Here is an 18742-nt window from a genome sequence, read left to right on the forward strand (position 1 = left end):
TTTTTTCAAAATAATATGAAAATTATATCAAATTATTAGAACACAGTTAGCCTTCTCCTGGTTCGCGGGTTCTCCTGATACAGGTATACCTACATATACTTACAAGGAGGACTCAAATCTAATTGTATTCAAATTGTACTGTTTAACACAATAAACATTTTTACATTTCATTTTTATTTCATTTCATTTTTCATTCAAGTTTTTAGGGTTCCGTACCCAAAGGTAAAAACGGGACCGTATTGCTAAGACTCCACTGTCCGTCTGTCTGTCTGTCATCAGGCTGTATCTCATGAACCGTGATAGACAGTTGAAATTTATACAGATGATGTATTTCTGTTGCCGCTATAACAACAAATACTAAAAACAGAATAAAATTAATATTTAAGTGGGGCTCCCATACAACAAACGTGATTTTTTGCCGTTTTTAGGGTTCCGTAGCCAAAGAGTAAAAACGGGACCCTATTACTAAGAATTCGCTGTCCGTCGTCCGTCCGTCCGTCCGTCCATCCGTCCGTCTGTCACCAGGCTGTATCTCATGAACCGTGATAGCTAGGCAGTTGAAATTTTCACAGATGATCTATTTCTGTTGCCGCTATAACAACAAATACTAAAAAGTACGGAACCCTCGGTGGGCGAGTCCGACTCGCACTTGGCCGGTTTTTTTGAGCTACTCTACTTATATCCATCCTATATCAACTATGTTACCTGACACATATAATACATAATTATATATATTGTATCAGGTTACATAAATTGTGGATACGTTTGCTTAGAACCAATTCTAAAGCCTTTGGGAATAGGTCGATATCTGTAATGACAGTGTCCTCAGAATATAAAATATTCAAACAGGCATAAAAAAAATATTTATCCTCAACTATACCTAATCACTTGTTACGAAAGAATATGAATCCTTAGTACACCCATTACGCACTTAAACCTTTTCCCGTATACATAAGGTCGTAATTCCAGTGGTGACTTTATATAGGTATCGAAAAGTTAAACTACGACTTATTTTAACAAATTTAATCTCAAGGGACCGGGGATTGGTGAGACATGGCCTGTAATCAAGCATTTTTCTCAAATTTCTGACCATTTTATCCTAATTTCGACGGTGTTTCTGGATTATTAATTCATTAGGTGGAAATTTTTAAGTTAATTGAATCAGTAATTGAAAATGTCTTCTTTGCATTGGATATTTTTTGCTTAAATGAGAGTCTTAATAACTCACTTGATAAATACTTGTTACTAGGTAAATATTTCTTGTAGTTAAAGACAAAAAAACAAGCAGCGAAACAGCAGCAAAACCCAAGGTGGGTTTTACTTGGGGCGCATAAAGTCGCTCGACAAAAAATAATTTTGCTAACTGTAAAATTGAGAGCTTGTTTTGACAAATGTTTTTTGCCAGATGATAATTTGAGTGAAATAGTTTGCGATGCGATACTTTAGGGGGAAGTTTATTGCCATACACCATACATTATAATAAACCGTCTGTACATATTGCTTTCAAAAAGACTGAATTGATATTGATTTATCTCTACTGTTGATAACTCTTTACTTACTGAAAAACGTAAATACAAGCAAATACAAGTAAATGTCAGGCAGCTAATGGTCCCGTGGGTGTAGCTAAATATAAGTAGAAGCATATATTTCTTCTTATTATAAAAGGACTCTGTGTGGGTGTTAGTCAGTTACAGGACAGCTAATCTCTAAAGGGAGCTACTTTAATATCTCAACGTCTCTCTCTCTCGCCTCGAATAGTTAATTTTTATAATAATATTATGAAGTAGCTGTCACGTAATATGTTTGTAGACATTTTTTGAATGTTTAACACATTAATTTATACAGAATTGTAACATTTAAGTAATTATGAAAAAAAAATCATTTTTGGTACAAGATTTAATCGCTAACTGTACTTTTTTTCCACAGACAACTAATACTCATCGAGACAATTCGTAAAACCCCAAACACAATTAGGCTGCGTTATTTTATCACGGAGTTCCTATGGCCACCAACTGTCTCCATCATCAGATTAGCTCCATGGTACCATAATATTGCATTGTCACCCGACTTACAGAAGTATGCAAATTTTCAGCTTCATCGGAAACCGGGAAGTGGGTTAAATTAAAATTGCAAGATTTATCCTAATAGTTCTGTTACATAGGTACCTAGTACATACAATACAAGTTAAGTACCTAAAAGACAAAAAACATAAATCTTCAATTTTTTTAAATTAAGCCCAACCAAAAGAGACTTGCACCATCCTTTTAACCCGGGGTTAAGCGGTTAAACCGATAACCCAGTGTCAAATTGTACTGGTAACCATGGTAACTCCAGGTTTAACCGGTTAACCCCGGGTTAGTGGAATGTTGCAAGATGGGCCTTACTTGGTGGATAATCCCTGTAGCTAATGTCCGTGTAAACCGCAAGGGGCGTGGCGCAAATCGCAGAGATGATCCACAGAACCAGGATAATTCTCGAGGCCCGCGTTAGTCCCGCCATGGCATACAGGTGCAGAGGCTGGCATATGGCCAGGTAGCGCTCCAGGGAGAACGCGGAGATTGTCAGCACGGACACGTAGGTGGCTCTGAAAGAGAAAAAAGAGAATAACGTGAAAAACTAAACACTTTTAATTTTCTAATGTACCCCCCAAAAGTGGCTCCATTCATTTGTTTACATGGACGTCTTTGGGTCACAAATTTACATATGTGTACCAAATTTCAACTTAATTGGTCCAGTATTTTTGTAGAAAATAGGCTGTGACAGACGGACAGACAGACGCACGAGTGATCCTAAAAGGCTTCCGTTTTGCTTTTGAGATACGGAACCCAAATTTTTATTTGTCGATAATGGTGTTAATAACTCCGTGAGTCACGACAGTAAAAATCGCTCAAAATTTACGAATTTATTTAATAAATAGCTTCTGCCCACGACTTCGTCTGCATAGGATGAAGATGAAGATTGGTATAAACTATTCTATAGCCTTCGGGCCTTAAACAATTTTCATCTAAATCGGTTCAGCGGTAGAAGCGTGAAGGAAGAGGTAACAGACAGTCCGAGTTATTTCACATTTATAATAGTAAGTAGTAGGGATAGTAAGTAGTAGGGATAGTAAGTAGTAGGGATAGTAGTAGGGATAATAGTAAGTAGTAGGGATAGTAATCAAAGAAACAAGATAAATCATTGATATTTTTCTTTTATTTTGGTTGGATTTAACCTAACCTCAACCTATACTCTGTATCCTTAGGTATTTAAATAAAAGTAAACAAAATCTACCCTCATATGGCTCCTTAAACCAGTTGAGGGTAGATGAAAACATTACACGATCAAATAATGTAGGTTAAAGTCAGGTCGTTCAGTGACTGATCCAGGCGGTTTTGTAATTGGTCGGTAACCAATAAATGTTACAACTACCCGAAAATTTACAAATTGTTTGTTTACTTTTATTTAAATACCTAAAGATACAGACTATATCTAAACTAACCTCATTTAGCATGGCATCATAAGATGTTTTAAGATTGACTCGCGAGTTAGAAATCATTAATTTTCCATCAAAGTAAAAGGTTTACCAAACTTTGCGTGCTATGTTTTGGACAAATTGATTTACCAGTAGTAGTCAGATGAAGATCTATTATTACTTTAATCTGACTTCTGTTTTTCTCACTTGAATTTCAACGCTTGATTAGATACTTGTAACATCATGGGGCTTACTAAAAGGGGTTACCCGAGGTTTTCATCGATTTTTGACAAGATTTGAATCGTATCTCCTTTTTTTGCACTACAGATAGAATTATAAGACAAACAGTTATCGGTTTTTCAATCTTTTATCTCCGGTTTTGTCCACCGGATTTTGAAAGAAATGAATACTTATTTTTTTATGAATTTTTTAAACATTGCTAAAAAAAAACACTTTTTTCGTATCTAGTTTGCAGTGAAGGATCTTACATGTACGAAATCTACATATTTGGGTTCGTCTTTGACGTCTCGAAAAACGTGTCCAGAGTTTTAATTTTATACTAATTAACACAAAAGTTATGGCCAGAAAACCAGTTTTTTAACCTAAAATTGTTCAACTTTGATACCAAATATCTCGAAGACAATGAACTTTGAAGTAAATATGGGATACTATATTGCTTAAAGCCGTTGTTGTTAATATAATAAGCTACAAAAAGCATTAGAAAACTAAGGAATTCAGATCGAAGTCATTGGCGTGGGTAGTCCCTTAAAAAATCTGAAATTTAATTGTTGAGTTAAATATTGTTTTGACATTATACATTCACAGGTTAATGCACTAATACTTATTAGTTATTTATTTATTAATAACGTCGTTATCGATTTAATAGTTACAAACAAACGTCTCTAAAAACTATAAGGAATTTTACTGTTGTGAGAGATGACGTTTTTTTAATTGTGTGATCAAATGATCAAATGCCCCAATGGCAGTCCTAAAATGCGTTTTCTGAACACACCATAGAGGACTTATAATAAATATGGGTGTAATTAAATCAGTGTATACAACTGTACATAATTTGGCAATGAAACACTCGTTTCCGGCTCGTTTCATAAAACCACACTCGTATTTTAATGTAGTAATCACATAAACTACTATTAAAATTCTAATAGGTATCCATTATTCACTACATACGGCTCGATTCGGAAAATGAATTAGATTTCTACTAGACTTCAGCAAGTTACGATACGGATAATTTAAAGATATTTGTAAGATAGATATGTCAAATTTGACGTCTCCGCGATTAGGAGGAGATCTTGTGATTATCTCGAAATCCGAATAGGCCTGATAAGCTACTGGCTGCAGCATTAACCGTAAGCCGGACAAATCTGTGAATAAATCCCTCGTTCGGTTGACAACAAAATAAACGACACCGCCAGCACAGAATAAATAATAGTACTAGCGGAGCTAATATGAACTAGGTACTATAAATAGTGTTTGACAGGAGTCAGGCACATCACTACATACACTCATGTGTAATAATTTGATCTGGATTTGTTGTAGATATGATCTGTAAGTGTCAAATTTGATCGGGATTATTATGGATATGATCTGTCAATGTCAAAAGTGACGTTTTTTCAACCAGAAATGACGCTTTTGCCACTGCCTGATCGTATCCAAAACAAATTGATTACAATTAAAATACTCCTCCTGCAATAAATCCCATAAGTTACTACTCGTTCCGGATTTGATCTTATGATTTTGATACGACCTAGAAGATAGCTCGGGTTGATGCGAAATGAAGTGATAGTTCAGAAAGAGATGCGCGCCAATCACCAAGACGATCGCCAAAGTCGTATCAAAACCATATCAGATTGTCAAGTCAGAATCGACCCCCTTGCTTGCTTCAAATATAATATGCACATAGTAATTTGGGTATTAAATGATATCTTGTTTTTTTGTAAAATTCGATATTTTATTGTCAAAAGAAATTTTTAGTTATGACAACTTCAATTTTCTCGGGACTTTTACAATCCTTTCGTCATTCGTCATCGACTGCTTTAATGTATGAGTATGTAAATTTAGCATATAATGTGGTTTATTGCCCTAGGTTTTCCATTAAAGCCTAGGTACTTTCTACATTCATTTAATTTCCATTTGACAATATATTCGTACTTGACAAGTAAATCTCGTAGACGTGAGACTCCGTATTAAAAGTCTTGTAAAAAGCCGCCGTCAGCTGCGTTAATATAAATTCTTTTTCATAATGTGACAGCTGAACATCGTATAAAAGCTCGGAGATTATTGACTTAAACAAAAATTTAATAATGAAGATTCTATTTGCGCCATAAACGCGAAATATGTGGATACAACAGTAGGTAATTATAAGTGATATGAGCCAGCATTACCAGAATATTTTAATATGGCCCGGTAACAAAGCCACAAATAATTAATGTCGTTGTTTGTTAAGAGGCGACGTAAAGCCAGGAAATTTGGAGACAAAAAGGGGTTTTAACCCTTTAATGTTTAAAATTATGCTGGTCAGATCCCTCGACAATATCGCTAGCTATTTAATACTAAAATTATAGGTACTGTTATACTCGTAGTACGCATGTTAACAATATATTTACAACTGGGAATAAATGAAAATTTGATATTTTATCATGTTTTTTTTTATCAAGCCCACTTCAACCTTAGATTTTGGTTGCCCTTGAAAATATTATTCTAGTTTCCGTGTCAATTTTTAGGGTTCCGTACCCAAACTAACTATTACTAAGACAACTGTCCGCCGTCTGTCTGTCTGTCTGTCAACAAGCTGTAATCTCATGAACCGTGATAGCTACATAGTTGAAAATTTCACAGATGATGTATTTCTGTTGCCGCCATAACAACAAATATTAAAAAGTACGGAACCCTCGGTGGGCGAGTCCGACTTTTTTAAAGTCATTTAACCTTGATTAAACGTGGAAAAATTTAATATAATACTACAATTTTGCGTTAGCCTTCTTAAAAGTGACACTGTTAAGTAATGATTACCATTTTTGTAGCCACATTATGCTGTAATAACAAAGCCCGCTGAAAGGCTCATAAATAAAATAAATGGTCGTTCTAAAATATAGTCGGCGGTCGAATTTATCAAGAGGTAGCAGTAATTAAACATAACGGCTGACATTTTATAAAAATGACCGATATCATCAATCTTCGCGTTGAATATGGCTACTAAATATATTAAAGCTTTTACCGTTTACAATGGCCACGGCTTTAGCTAACAAATCTGAAATGTGTCCATGTATAGCGGGAATTAGGCCCAGATTAAGGCCACGAACTGAACGGAAGCGGTGCGCGGCAATATACGGTCGTTTGAATACATGCATTTGTTCAGTATATGGCCTTGATTTGCCGATCGCCGCTCCGTGCGCCGCTTTTCGGCGCGATTCGGGAAATGAATTAGAGATTAACTAGCGTTACATATCTTTACTATTTCATATCTAGTGAATCTCTAATTCATTTCCCGAATCGCGGCGCCAGCCGCAATAAGGTACCTTTTGCCGTGGAACGTCACATATCGTCGGCGCGAATAAAAAAATCGCTATGTGTTTTTTTAGGATTTTTTGATTTTGGCATATTTTAATTCCTTTTTCAGTTTCCCGTCGACCTATATAAATATTTTTTTTATATCTTTATTAGTTTTGAAAATAACTAACAAAATTTGTACAAAAAAATAGCTATGTGATTTTTTTAGCACATAACGAAATTAAATGCCTCGTTTTCCGTCGAGGGTGATGGCGATTACGTTGCACATGGCGATTTATTGACCCTAAAATCCGCTATGTATCATTTTCTCGTACTACTTTGGCAATAAATCGCTACTTATGTGTAAACTTTACACATGACGATTTTAAGTGAATCAAATTTAAGTCGTTATGTAGCAAAATTCCGGTTAAAATAATTAATATTGTAAAAAAATACGAAAAAAACTGTTTATTTCTTCATAAGTATCAGGTAAAAACCATTGATCTACCAGAAAAAAAAAACAGGTGCAACAAATATATTACAAACAGGAAAATAAACAGTTTTTTTTTGTCTCCTGAAAAGTAGCTAAAAATACATGGCGATTTTTTTATTCGCACCGACGATATCTTTACTAAACTGAAATAAATGTCATATACTAAGAAAAAGTGACCAAGGCCTCCAGTGCAATATTTTCTGAAAAATAATTTAATTTGTTCAAATACTTCATAGTATTGATATCTTTACTATTTCATATCTAGTGAATCTCTAACCCGTTTCCCGTTTGTCCAATCCGCGATAAGATTAGATCGCGGTATTTCTGGACTGATACAAACTTCAAACCTTCAAAAAGAGCGTAGGTACCTCCCATCTTAACAACAAACACATCTTTAGGTACGTACGTATGTAGTGTGTAATTATTACTCGTACACACACAGCCTTGTATGTATATGAGAATTTTAAAAATACAGACTTTATGAACTGGAACAAACTACGTATACCTAATCCAGTATACGTTTTCAAAGTTCCCATTAAATCACTAACAACTACCTTTTTTTTTACGGAGTGGAAATGCATTTACGCACGGTGTGTGGGACTCGCCGCTCCTTATCCCTCTCTTGGCGAGAGGGGGGGAGAATTTGGCCCTAACCCACTAAACCCACTCCGGCGTTTCACCCTCTTTGCCGCTCGTGAGGGCGCACTGGGATCGATGTCATTCCACCACGGCGCCCTCCGCACTAACAACTACCTCCCAATCTGTTGGAAAAAAACTCTTTAAGAAATCTTCTATACTTAACACTAACAAACGACTTTAGACATCATTATCATTCTGATTCATCGCTAACTACCTAATAACGCCAACTCGCTTATACAAAAACCACCCGTACAGCTTTCATATAAAGTTGCTTTTCCTATTTATATATCAAAACCTGAAATACAATCCTAATGACCATAATAAGGTACCGGAAGAGATTCCCGGACTTAAACGTAAACAAAGCCTTCCAATTTCATCTTAGATTGCTTTTTTCACAGCCTGAAATGAGGTCATTAACCCGTAGGCCGATTCTGTAATTCTGTATCAACAACTTCATATTAGTTTTCATCTTGTTTTGATTCGACCTTGACCGTGACGACCAATCACCGTTAGGGCATCCGCTTATAGATGGCGGGAGTGCGACGAGCGGGCCATTGTAGGTAAAACCCGTCGCAGGCTTCAGCGCCAGTTAGCAACGCTCATAGGTATTATTTTTCGTTAACCCCCTCACCCGCTCCGCTAGCTGACGCCCTTAGAAACTGTGGATTGTGATTTTTTTGCACGTTTTCTAATAATTTGTTAGACCAAGTTTTGAAAATGTTACAGTATGTTATATATTTGTGATCTACTCACCCTTCATTTGGTACCCCACATGGTATGTTTAAACAAAAATAAAAAAAGTTTGTACTACAGACTTTATGACGTCACAGCAACTACCCCCACCACTTTCGCGCTTGTCATCTCATATATTTGTGTTCAGGGCATTACACTGAAGGCATCGATACCATATTCACCCATATCCGAGACGACATGAGCGAAAATAGATTTCTAGAAGACTTTTCTTTCGCTGGCCCCTCTACTATAGTGGCTCCCGCTGATTGGTGCTGCTGCTGATGTAATGTAATCAGGAGCTTCAGTTAAGCATCCATACATATCCAGCATTACTCGACCAGGCCACTTGACCCGACCCAAGGTCGTATCATAATATTTGAAATTGTTAATACAGAATCCATCTCTAATGCTTGCTCGGGATCGAATTGGATTTACCTAGTTTAGTATGCAAAGAAAATCTGTAATAAAAGGCTACTAACGCCTCAATTATTTACTCTCCAACGTTTTGGTTGAATAAGTTGGTATTTTAGAGAAAATCTATTTTCTTTTTTATACATGCGTCGGCCTGGTGAGTTTGGCCACATTGAGGTACTTGATTGCATAGACCTAGTTGGAATTAGGGTTGCCAACCGTACTATATTTTGGCTCTCTGTACTATATACTTTTGGAAAAATATATAGTACGCTAAAATACTTTATTTCCGATTAAACGTATATTACACTCATGTTCAGTATTTTATCTAAAAGTACTATATTTTTTTGAAATGAACTATATTTTTGATGCCTTATTCTGGAAAATACTATATTCCATCAAAAAAAAGTTGGCAACCCTAGTTGGAATCCACAAACCTTCACATTTTTGTCACAACCATGTCATTGCTTTAAGTTTTCACATCACGCACTAGTGCCTAAGCTTGCTACTAGGTAGTACTTTACTATAATACTAAGTACCTAATACTTTGAGTGCTTCACCAACTTTGCAGGGTTAGGAAAGTAACCTAATTATGTTCGACTGTGACCATTCGGACCACAACTGAGCACAATTTATACTATTTTATTCTACACAGGCATTAATTAATTTTTACCACAGCATTTAACCTAGGACAATCATAATATCGCGGAATAATTTTCGCAAATCGTAATAAATCATTTCCATCTAAATAACCCCAGGTTTCACCTAATTCATTAATCTCCTAACACCCAGAATAACATATTTTCATGAATGATTGACTTGGACTTGGAGCAAACATTAACATTACGTTTGTGGTTACACTTGACATGATTAATTACACTTAATTAATGATAAACTAACCTCTTTAAGATCATTTATTAATGTTTGAAAATCAAGACAAGGAGCGTCAGGATCCTTTAATTTATCTAAGTATCACAAGCATTGTTTTAAAATCTATTTTAACGAACGAACAAGTAACCATCGAATACATATAAGTTTTGGTACACACTTTTTTTGCCGACTGTATTTTCTCTCATTTGCATGGTCATCAAGTTCCTCTCGGTATCTTTCTAATGAGCCTAAACTCATTGTGTATGCTTTTACATCGAACAGTTCCTTTGGCTATCTTCCGACTGCATCATCAGATCAGCTTAATTTTTATTTATTTATTTTAAACTTTATTGCATAATACATGAAGGTACAAATGGCGGACTTAATGCCTTAAGGCATTCTCTACCTGTCAACCAATGGGTCAAACCAGAAAGATTAAGTAGGTAGGTACCTAGGTAGTATTTTTTGCATATTATTGCATTGTCATCGGATATACTGAAGTACATATACCAAATTTCAGCTCAATCAGAGACCAGGAAGTGGTTCAAATTTAAGTTATATAATACAAGGAATATTCTTATGCGGTGAAGCTAAATAAAAGTGTGTAATATAAACCGGCCAAGTGCGAGTCGGACTCGCGCACGAAGGGTTCCATTACGAAAAAAACGGCAAAAATAATCACGTTTGTTGTATGGGAGCCACTTGAATATTTATTTTATTCTGTTTTTACTACATATTTGTTGTTATAGGCTATAGCCTGTCATATCTGTATAATATATCATAGCTAGGCAGTTGCTGCTATAGCAGCAACTGCCTAGCTAACAAAATTTCAACTGCCTAGCTAACACGGTTCATGAGATACAGCCTGGTGACAGATAGACGGACAGCGGAGTCTTAGTAATAGGGTCCCGTTTTTACCCTTCGGGTACGGAACCCTAAAAAAAAAAACAAGGTAGGCTTAACGAATGAAACGCGTCAATATTTTGTTCGTCTCCAGGATGGTTTAATTTGAATATTTTTCTCGTGAAAAAGGTCCAAGACACTCAAACTTAATCCTATTCAAATTTCTTACGGCTTCTAACAGGCCAGTTCGAACGTACACTGTTATCAGAATAACATCTAACCGATGTCGTTCAATTATCGTGCATTTGGCTCGTACTTGTCCGTACATGTATTGGCGCAAGCGAAACGCACTATAAAGAAACAACGTGATTCGAATATTATTATAATGTCAGTGTAAGTTCGAATTGCCCTGTATAGGGTACATATCGTATTGTTACCTGTGTAACTTTACAGTTATTTTTTCGTCTGTTATTAATTTTGTCAAAAAGTATTTATATAAGAAAAGAATTAAAAGTAAAGTAAAATGGCGGAAGAATAAACTTAAAAACTGATAAACAAACCGTTAAATAGGTGTAAATATTTTTTAATAAACAAAGTTTTTAACGTTTGGTTCCTCTTCTGTACTTAAAACACCATCAGACTGCATTTTTTTTTAAGAAACTCTGCAACTTTTAATAAGAAATATCGAATTTATTTTTAACTCTTTCGGTCAGCTTAAAAATTCTTTTGAGCCGTATGCTAGAGAATCTTCTTGGACGCTTTCTGTCCCCTAAAACATTTATCGTTAAATTATTTACACCAGATTTACACCAGTCGAATCACCTTTCTGGGATTCCTGACACTGCGGATTTCTGTTGCGGTTGTCTTTCTTACCTCGGGAGGCACCATGTCATAAAGATACATTGGATTTGTACTAGTACTCTGTACAAACAGGAACACTCTTTACTGTCCATCGGTTCGGTCTATTGGTTAACAGTGGGGGCGATGGTACAGTCACCTGCAATAATATGTTACTCTTCGAAGGCTGCAAAAATATGTGACACACTCTTATGGCTCTACAAATAAGATCGTGGCAGATATTTTAGCGGCCTTCGTTGTGTAACATATTATTGCAGGTGACTGTACATATACAGTGCTAAAGTTAAAAGTTTGAAAAAAGTACGTCACTGGGCCCCAGGAGTTTAGTAGTCATCATCATCATCATCATCATCATCATTTGCCTAGATCTAGATACTTAAGGCGTTATTGACGACCGGTCTGGCCTTGTGGATAGTGACCCTGTCTGCTAAGCCGATGGTCCTGGGTTCGAATCCCAGTAAGGGCATTTATTTGTGTGATGAACACTAATATTTGTTCCTGAGTCATGGTTGTTTTCTATGTATATAAGTATGTATTTATCTATACAAGTATGTATATCGTCGCCTAGTACCCATAGTACAAGCTTTGCTTAGTTTGGGGCTAGGTTTGATCTGTGTAATGTCCCCTAATATTTATTATTTATTTATTTATTCATAAACGCACTACAATCCTTTGTCTTTATTTGTCATTGACTTATGTACCTATTTGTAAGAAAGGGATGAAGCATAAATTGAGTAATTGATGCTTATGAAATTTTATAGTTAGGGAGGCGAATAGGGGAATTTTCGGCAATACTCGAGCGTGGCAGTTTAAGATATGAGAGATACCTTAGACCTAATAGAACAACCTTGTAAAGTATTTAGCTCTATATGTAGTGACGCGCGCCTAGGATAGAGGATCAGATTAGTAAAAAAAAATGGATAGAGTGAAATACTCGAGCGCCTCAGATTAAGATATTGGGGGTTGATTTTAGTGTTTAAAGACTAAATTTAACTAATCTGACGATAAGTCCTTGACGCCGCCGAGTTATAGGGTCGCGAACTTGTAAAAAAAAAACGTTAATCCGGCATTCTCGAGCGCGATTTTTTTATTTTTTATTTTGAAGAATATAATCTAAAACTTACTAAAAATACAAAATCTGCCGGTTTCCGCATGACCGGAAGTGTGGAGGAGCCATTTCGTCTTCCTAGGAACGCGTTGCGGCATATAAGTCGCGAACGATACATTTTACAAAAAAAAGTTTAAATAAACAAAAAAGGTAATTTTATTTTACACAAAAAAGGTCTCTTTACATTTTTGTCCAAAGTTAAAACTTTTTGACTTGAAGCATCATAAAATTCGGTCAGATTAAGAGAACCCACCAACATTTTTGTCAGATTAAAAAAATATGCTTTCAGGATACCGAGATAAACCTCCCCTATGAAAATCTGACGCGCTCGAGTATTTCAAAAAAACTTTTTTTTTTTGCATTTTCAAAAATTCATCGTAACTTATCGTCACGCCGAAATCGTCAGTTTTTTTAAAGGAAGCTTCCTTGGGGCCTACTTAACACCCCTTCCGAAAATCTGACGCGCTCGAGTAATTTTTTTTTTTTGCATTTTTGACTACTTTATATGCCTTTCCCCACCACGCAAACCGGCAGATTAGTATACCGTTGTTATCAGAGGCACTCGGGGCATACGTAGTATGAATATCTGACGCGCTCGAGAATGCCCAAGTAACTGTTTTTTTTAACATTTTTGAAAAACCGTACACGCCAAACCCACCGCTAAAATGGTTTTTGCCATACGAGCTTTTCTTTTCGAAATTATTTTATCTTTCGATTTTGATAGGTCTCGACGGCGCCGTTGAATTACGCCATTTAGCTACCTCGCCTCCCTAACTATTATGAAGAAGGGGGTTAGTTACTTACGCTTCAGATATAAATGCGCGCAGCTTGCAGAACACGATGCCCAGGCTGTAAGGATACTGGTGCCAGTAGACTGACAAGTCGTTTGGCAGACCTGCAACAAAACACAAACATTTTAGGAGGAAGCTTACATGCACAAGTGTAAGGTTCTATACAAAAATCCAAAGAATTATTTTAAATGTATGTTTGTTTTAACCACGGTAGAAAGAATGAGCGCGCTGCGCTCTTCTTTGTTTTGTGGTTTTAACCGATTAAAATTCATAGAGTCTGGCTAGCCAAAAATTGTTGACAGATATTTCGTTGTTGTATCACCAATTGTCTATGATTTAAAAAAAAAGCTAATAGTCAGTTGTCAATTTATGTCATTCATTCAAATTCTTTGCGGTTTATAAGGGGTATATTTTAAATAATATTAATAATGTATATACTGAGTGAGGTTCGCAAACTATTATTTAAGCTCGTAAATAATTACGACAATGTGCGAAGTCGACGTGTAGCGTTGTATAACAAAAAACTGCAATGTTTACAACTCCTAAACAAATGTAAACAAATTAAGAGGTTGGTGCTCTATAAATATGTTGATACTTAGCATTTAGCATATTTGGCATAGTACTTATGTATTTTTTTTTTTGATGGATTAATATTACGGTATTATCAATCGAGCTAGGTCTTAATTACACTACATTTAATTTTTCGCCTTGTTACAATGGTATATAGCTATCCATGCCGTAATCGGCAACGGCGACCCTAGCTAGTTACGAGCGTGAGCTCGAATGTGGCTTGCAAAGCCGAACTTACTTTTAAAAATTCTATCGCAGGTGGGGCAGTAAAGTTGACCAGACATATTATAGGTGTAATTATTATAATGGTATATGGTGGTGGGTGGTAGGTGGGGCTCGTAAGAGATGGTCTGACGCCATGAAGAAGACGAGTGGCGGCAGCCTGCACCGTGCGGTCCACTTGGCTTATGACCGCAATCAATGGAGACGTGTTGCATGTGGTCGCGATCCTCAGCATTGAGGTAACGAGGAAGAAGAATGGTATATGGTGAGAAAGTGTTAACATAATTATGTGTTTATCGTCGACTGTACTTTACATAGTGGTAGAAATTATGTGAGCTGACTTTGAGTGCACGTCAACGTAGTATATTGAACTTATATCTTTAGGTACCTTACGTGTGCACAGAAAATCAAAAATATTTTCTAGTATCAAAACTATAATTCCTACTACACAAAGTGTGACCAGCCCAAGATTATTTGAATTTCCCGCCAAACATTTGTGTAATATTAATATTTCAGTAGCCAGACTCTATTAACTTGGCTAATTTCGTAGTAAAGATATGACAGTTTGATTTGGACCTAAAAATAAATAACTGTCATTGATCTGACGTTTCTAAGCTGTCAAGAGGGGGCTTTTTGGCGGTTTTTGATGTGAGAGAGATATTATTGGATTTGTCTGATTGTTCATATTGTGCTGGTGATAACAATAAACGATTGTTTATCTAAAAGTGTTCAGGTGTCTTAATTATCGACACCCAGTGTTATACAAGCAATACACGTAAAGCTACATAGCTACATATTAAATTATTTTTGGAATTGCTTGATGATGGATATTTGTAAGCTCGCTGAGAGTTAAATAAAACAGAAAATGCGTATTTTATATATTAAAGTCTATTATATATTATATTAATAGTATTTGTATAAAATTTATAATGTTGTTATTTCGGAATGGTGTCAATGTGATACCATAAATGAATTTGCCGATTATAACACTCCCGATTTCTATGAAAATGATACCAAAAACGGCCTAGTAGCTTTACTGACGTAGATATCAAGATAAAATCGAGAGCCCTAAATAAACTATCAAGAGACCTCAAAAACTATTCAAGACATCGAAAAACTTGATGAAAATAAACTTGTAGGAAATTTAATCACCTTTCGTTTTGTGTAAGTTGAATGTCGCTAAGACGGCGAGTTTCCAAGATAGTGAAAAACCGAAAAATAGGACCTTCAACCTAGGCTTAGACTCCGTCTTTAGGAACATTATATCTATGGCTGCGGCCGGAAACTTTTGATATGTTAACCTCCTAACTAGTACAAGACAAAGTTACGGAGTCAAAAATTGTGTTCCATGCATTTCTCTCTACGAAAAGCTCATTTTAAGTTGAACCGGCATTAATGCCTTTGTAAAAAAATGTTTTACTGCGTTTTTGCTGTCAAAACTAGTTTTTGTGAAGTGCCTCGTGATGTGAACTCAAGTGAAGTGATGTAGGTGAGTATGTAGTTGTTTACCTTATATCCGCGTATTGCGTCGCACAATAAATGATGTGGGTACAGTCGACGTCAAAGATATGTCTACACTTTTCGCCTTATTACAAAGGAGTAAGGTGCAAAAGTGTAAACATATTTTTGACGACGACTGTACTAAACGAGTGAATATTGCGTGAAATTCCGTAATTCCGCGCCGGCTTGTCGAACGATTTGCTTCAAATTTGTCAGCATCGGAATTTACTCGAACAGAATCATTAAATAACTATAGGTACGTGCGAATTTTATTTCGCAACCCTGCATTTTTGTCTCGCGTCTATAATATTGGAATATTTTGTGACAGTCCGTTGAACTCTGTTCGATCATCAGTTATTTTCTGTATCATCGATCAACTTGGCATCGACGTAATAGGTATCATAAGGTCACCGGCGTCATTACCTTTCCGGGGTTCCATAAAAAACATAAGGAAAAGACGGTCTCACGGTAATTAAAATTTTTCTTGTTCCTTTTTCTCCCTTTCCTCAAATTGTAGCGTTAAAATTGGGACACTGGGGCACAATTAGGGCACACGTTTATGAAAGTGGAGCATAGAGTGCACAACGGGAGAAATCAGATTAAATGTAGCACGTGAAAGCGTTCGTTGTAGGTACTGGGGCTATGTTCGAACTTTACAAACACAGGATGATTTGGTAATGTAATGAATTATAATGTCCAGACCTCGGATAATGTTAATCCAGTGTCAAATTGTACTGGTAACCATGGTAACTCCAGGTTTAACGGGTTAACCCCGGGTTCGAGGGATGGTGTAAGTGGCCCTAACGAAAATGCTGACAAACACTACATTATGACTTTAAACTTTTTGGGAAACAGACCCGTTTGTGCCGCACACTGGTGGAATCCCGCCTTTAAACCGAACATTATTGCATATATAGATATAATAATAGATAGGTATGCTCTAAAAAACATTATCAAAATATGGCAACATTATTTTTATAGTTGTCATCTATTAATTTAATTATATACATAATTCAACATGCCTTCGTTAATTTACACAACTTTTTAAAAACTGTAGAAAGCATAACCTTTATTTTCAATGTACCGTAATATTTACTCTACGAGTATACAAAAGTGACAGTCTAGGTACAACTCTACATTATACTAGTCACAGACACATACCATATATATTTACGTTACAATTTACGTCTTTACTCCTAGGTACAACAACAAAACCTAACATAATACTTAAGTAGTCCGAGGGTCACCGCCGAGAACGGCCTAATTTGAGTCGCAATCGAGTCTGAACTAACACAGTTAAACTCGATTTGACATAAACACGGACTGATCAATCCATTACTATAGATTCTGACCCTCAATGTCCCGACCTAAACAAATACTCGTCCCACAATTGTTTAAAGGTGACCAGCGGGATTTTGTAAGGCGCCATAGTAACAAAATTTAATCAGATTTTATTACTGTACCGTAAAACCATGTAATTAGGCTGCATTCCCACCAAAGCTGTGCAAGGATGCGTACCGAGCTAGCGAGGAATGTGTTTGTCATGAACCAATAGAAACACTTAATTTACCTACTGCCGCTCAGCGCAGCTCTAGTGGAAACACTCAGCGGAGCGAGGTTTTTGTACATAGAAAACAAGTGAAGGATGTGAGCGAGGAATGTGTTGCGACTGCGAGGTACGGACGCGAGCGAATAACATTAAAGGGTAAATTTTTGAAGAGGGTGTTTTTTCGACATTTGTATGGCAATTTTTTATTTTTGAAAAATCTGATTTATAATAATCGTTTTAGGAAGGGTTCTTAACAACAAAAAATATACTGTACGAGGCACCTCTGTACTTTTTATAGTTAGCTAGATATGAACGTTTAAAGATCGACATTTGTATGGCACTATTTAGCCATTTGTAAGGCGCTTTTGACATGTATAAGGCATTTTTTCGACATTGTATGGCAGTATCAACATGTATATGCCACTATTTATTATTTTTGTTGCATTTATAAGACCCTGACGACATTTGTATGGCACCTTCTCGACATCTGTATGACACTATGTCGACATTTGTATGTCACAATCGACATTTTTACGGTCAAAATAGCCATATAAATGTCGCCATATAAATGTCGCGACATGTCGCCAATAATATTTTTTAGCGATATTTCCTACACAATACAACCGATTCACTTATTTATTTTACTATATATTTTAACACTGTATTTGCAACTATTATTATAAAATAAACATTTTTATTACAACGCTGAAAGTACGCATGCCTTGCTTCTAGAAAAGGTACAGAAGGCATTCCTAAGATTCCTGTACAAAAATGTTTATAAGTGCTATCCATTTTTATACCCTACTAAATTTTTGTTAGGATTCCTGGGATTCAACTCTCTGCAAGTGAGGCGTAACCATAATCTTCTGGTAGTAGCTTGTAGAACTTTGCGCGGAGATTCCGACTGCCCTGACCTAGTGGCACAGATAGTGAGGCTCTCTGTGCCTTTCCTATCCAAGCAGGAACTTAGGCCTAGACACCATAACCTTCTTGCAGTTCCAGCAACGCGTACTGCAGCACACCTAAAATATCCTCTCATTCGCGCTCTAAAATTTCTGAACGCGCTTCTGTCATGGGCTCCTGAAAGTGATTTGTTTGCAAGTCGATGGGCAAGTGTATGTAGTATCTGTCTGAAGTATTGCGAGGCGATGGATGGTAGTGGTATTTTATAAAACTGTTTTTGTAAAGTGTTGTG

General features: G+C 36.2%; 1 protein-coding gene across 1 annotated transcript in view; it reads right to left on the reverse strand.

Moving 5' to 3' along the window:
• The window catches only part of LOC134795168 (neuropeptides capa receptor-like), an 85866-nt gene that overhangs the window by 26839 nt on the left and 40285 nt on the right, over positions 1–18742 (reverse strand). The window contains exons 2-3 of the mRNA XM_063766998.1: positions 13720–13810; positions 2385–2584 (exon numbers count right to left, since the gene is read on the reverse strand). Coding sequence (XP_063623068.1) covers positions 2385–2584; positions 13720–13810 — 291 coding nt within the window. The remainder of the gene's footprint in view (positions 1–2384; positions 2585–13719; positions 13811–18742) is intronic.

The sequence above is a fragment of the Cydia splendana genome, chromosome 11 (genome assembly GCF_910591565.1).
Source record: "Cydia splendana chromosome 11, ilCydSple1.2, whole genome shotgun sequence".
Taxonomy (NCBI): domain Eukaryota; kingdom Metazoa; phylum Arthropoda; class Insecta; order Lepidoptera; family Tortricidae; genus Cydia; species Cydia splendana.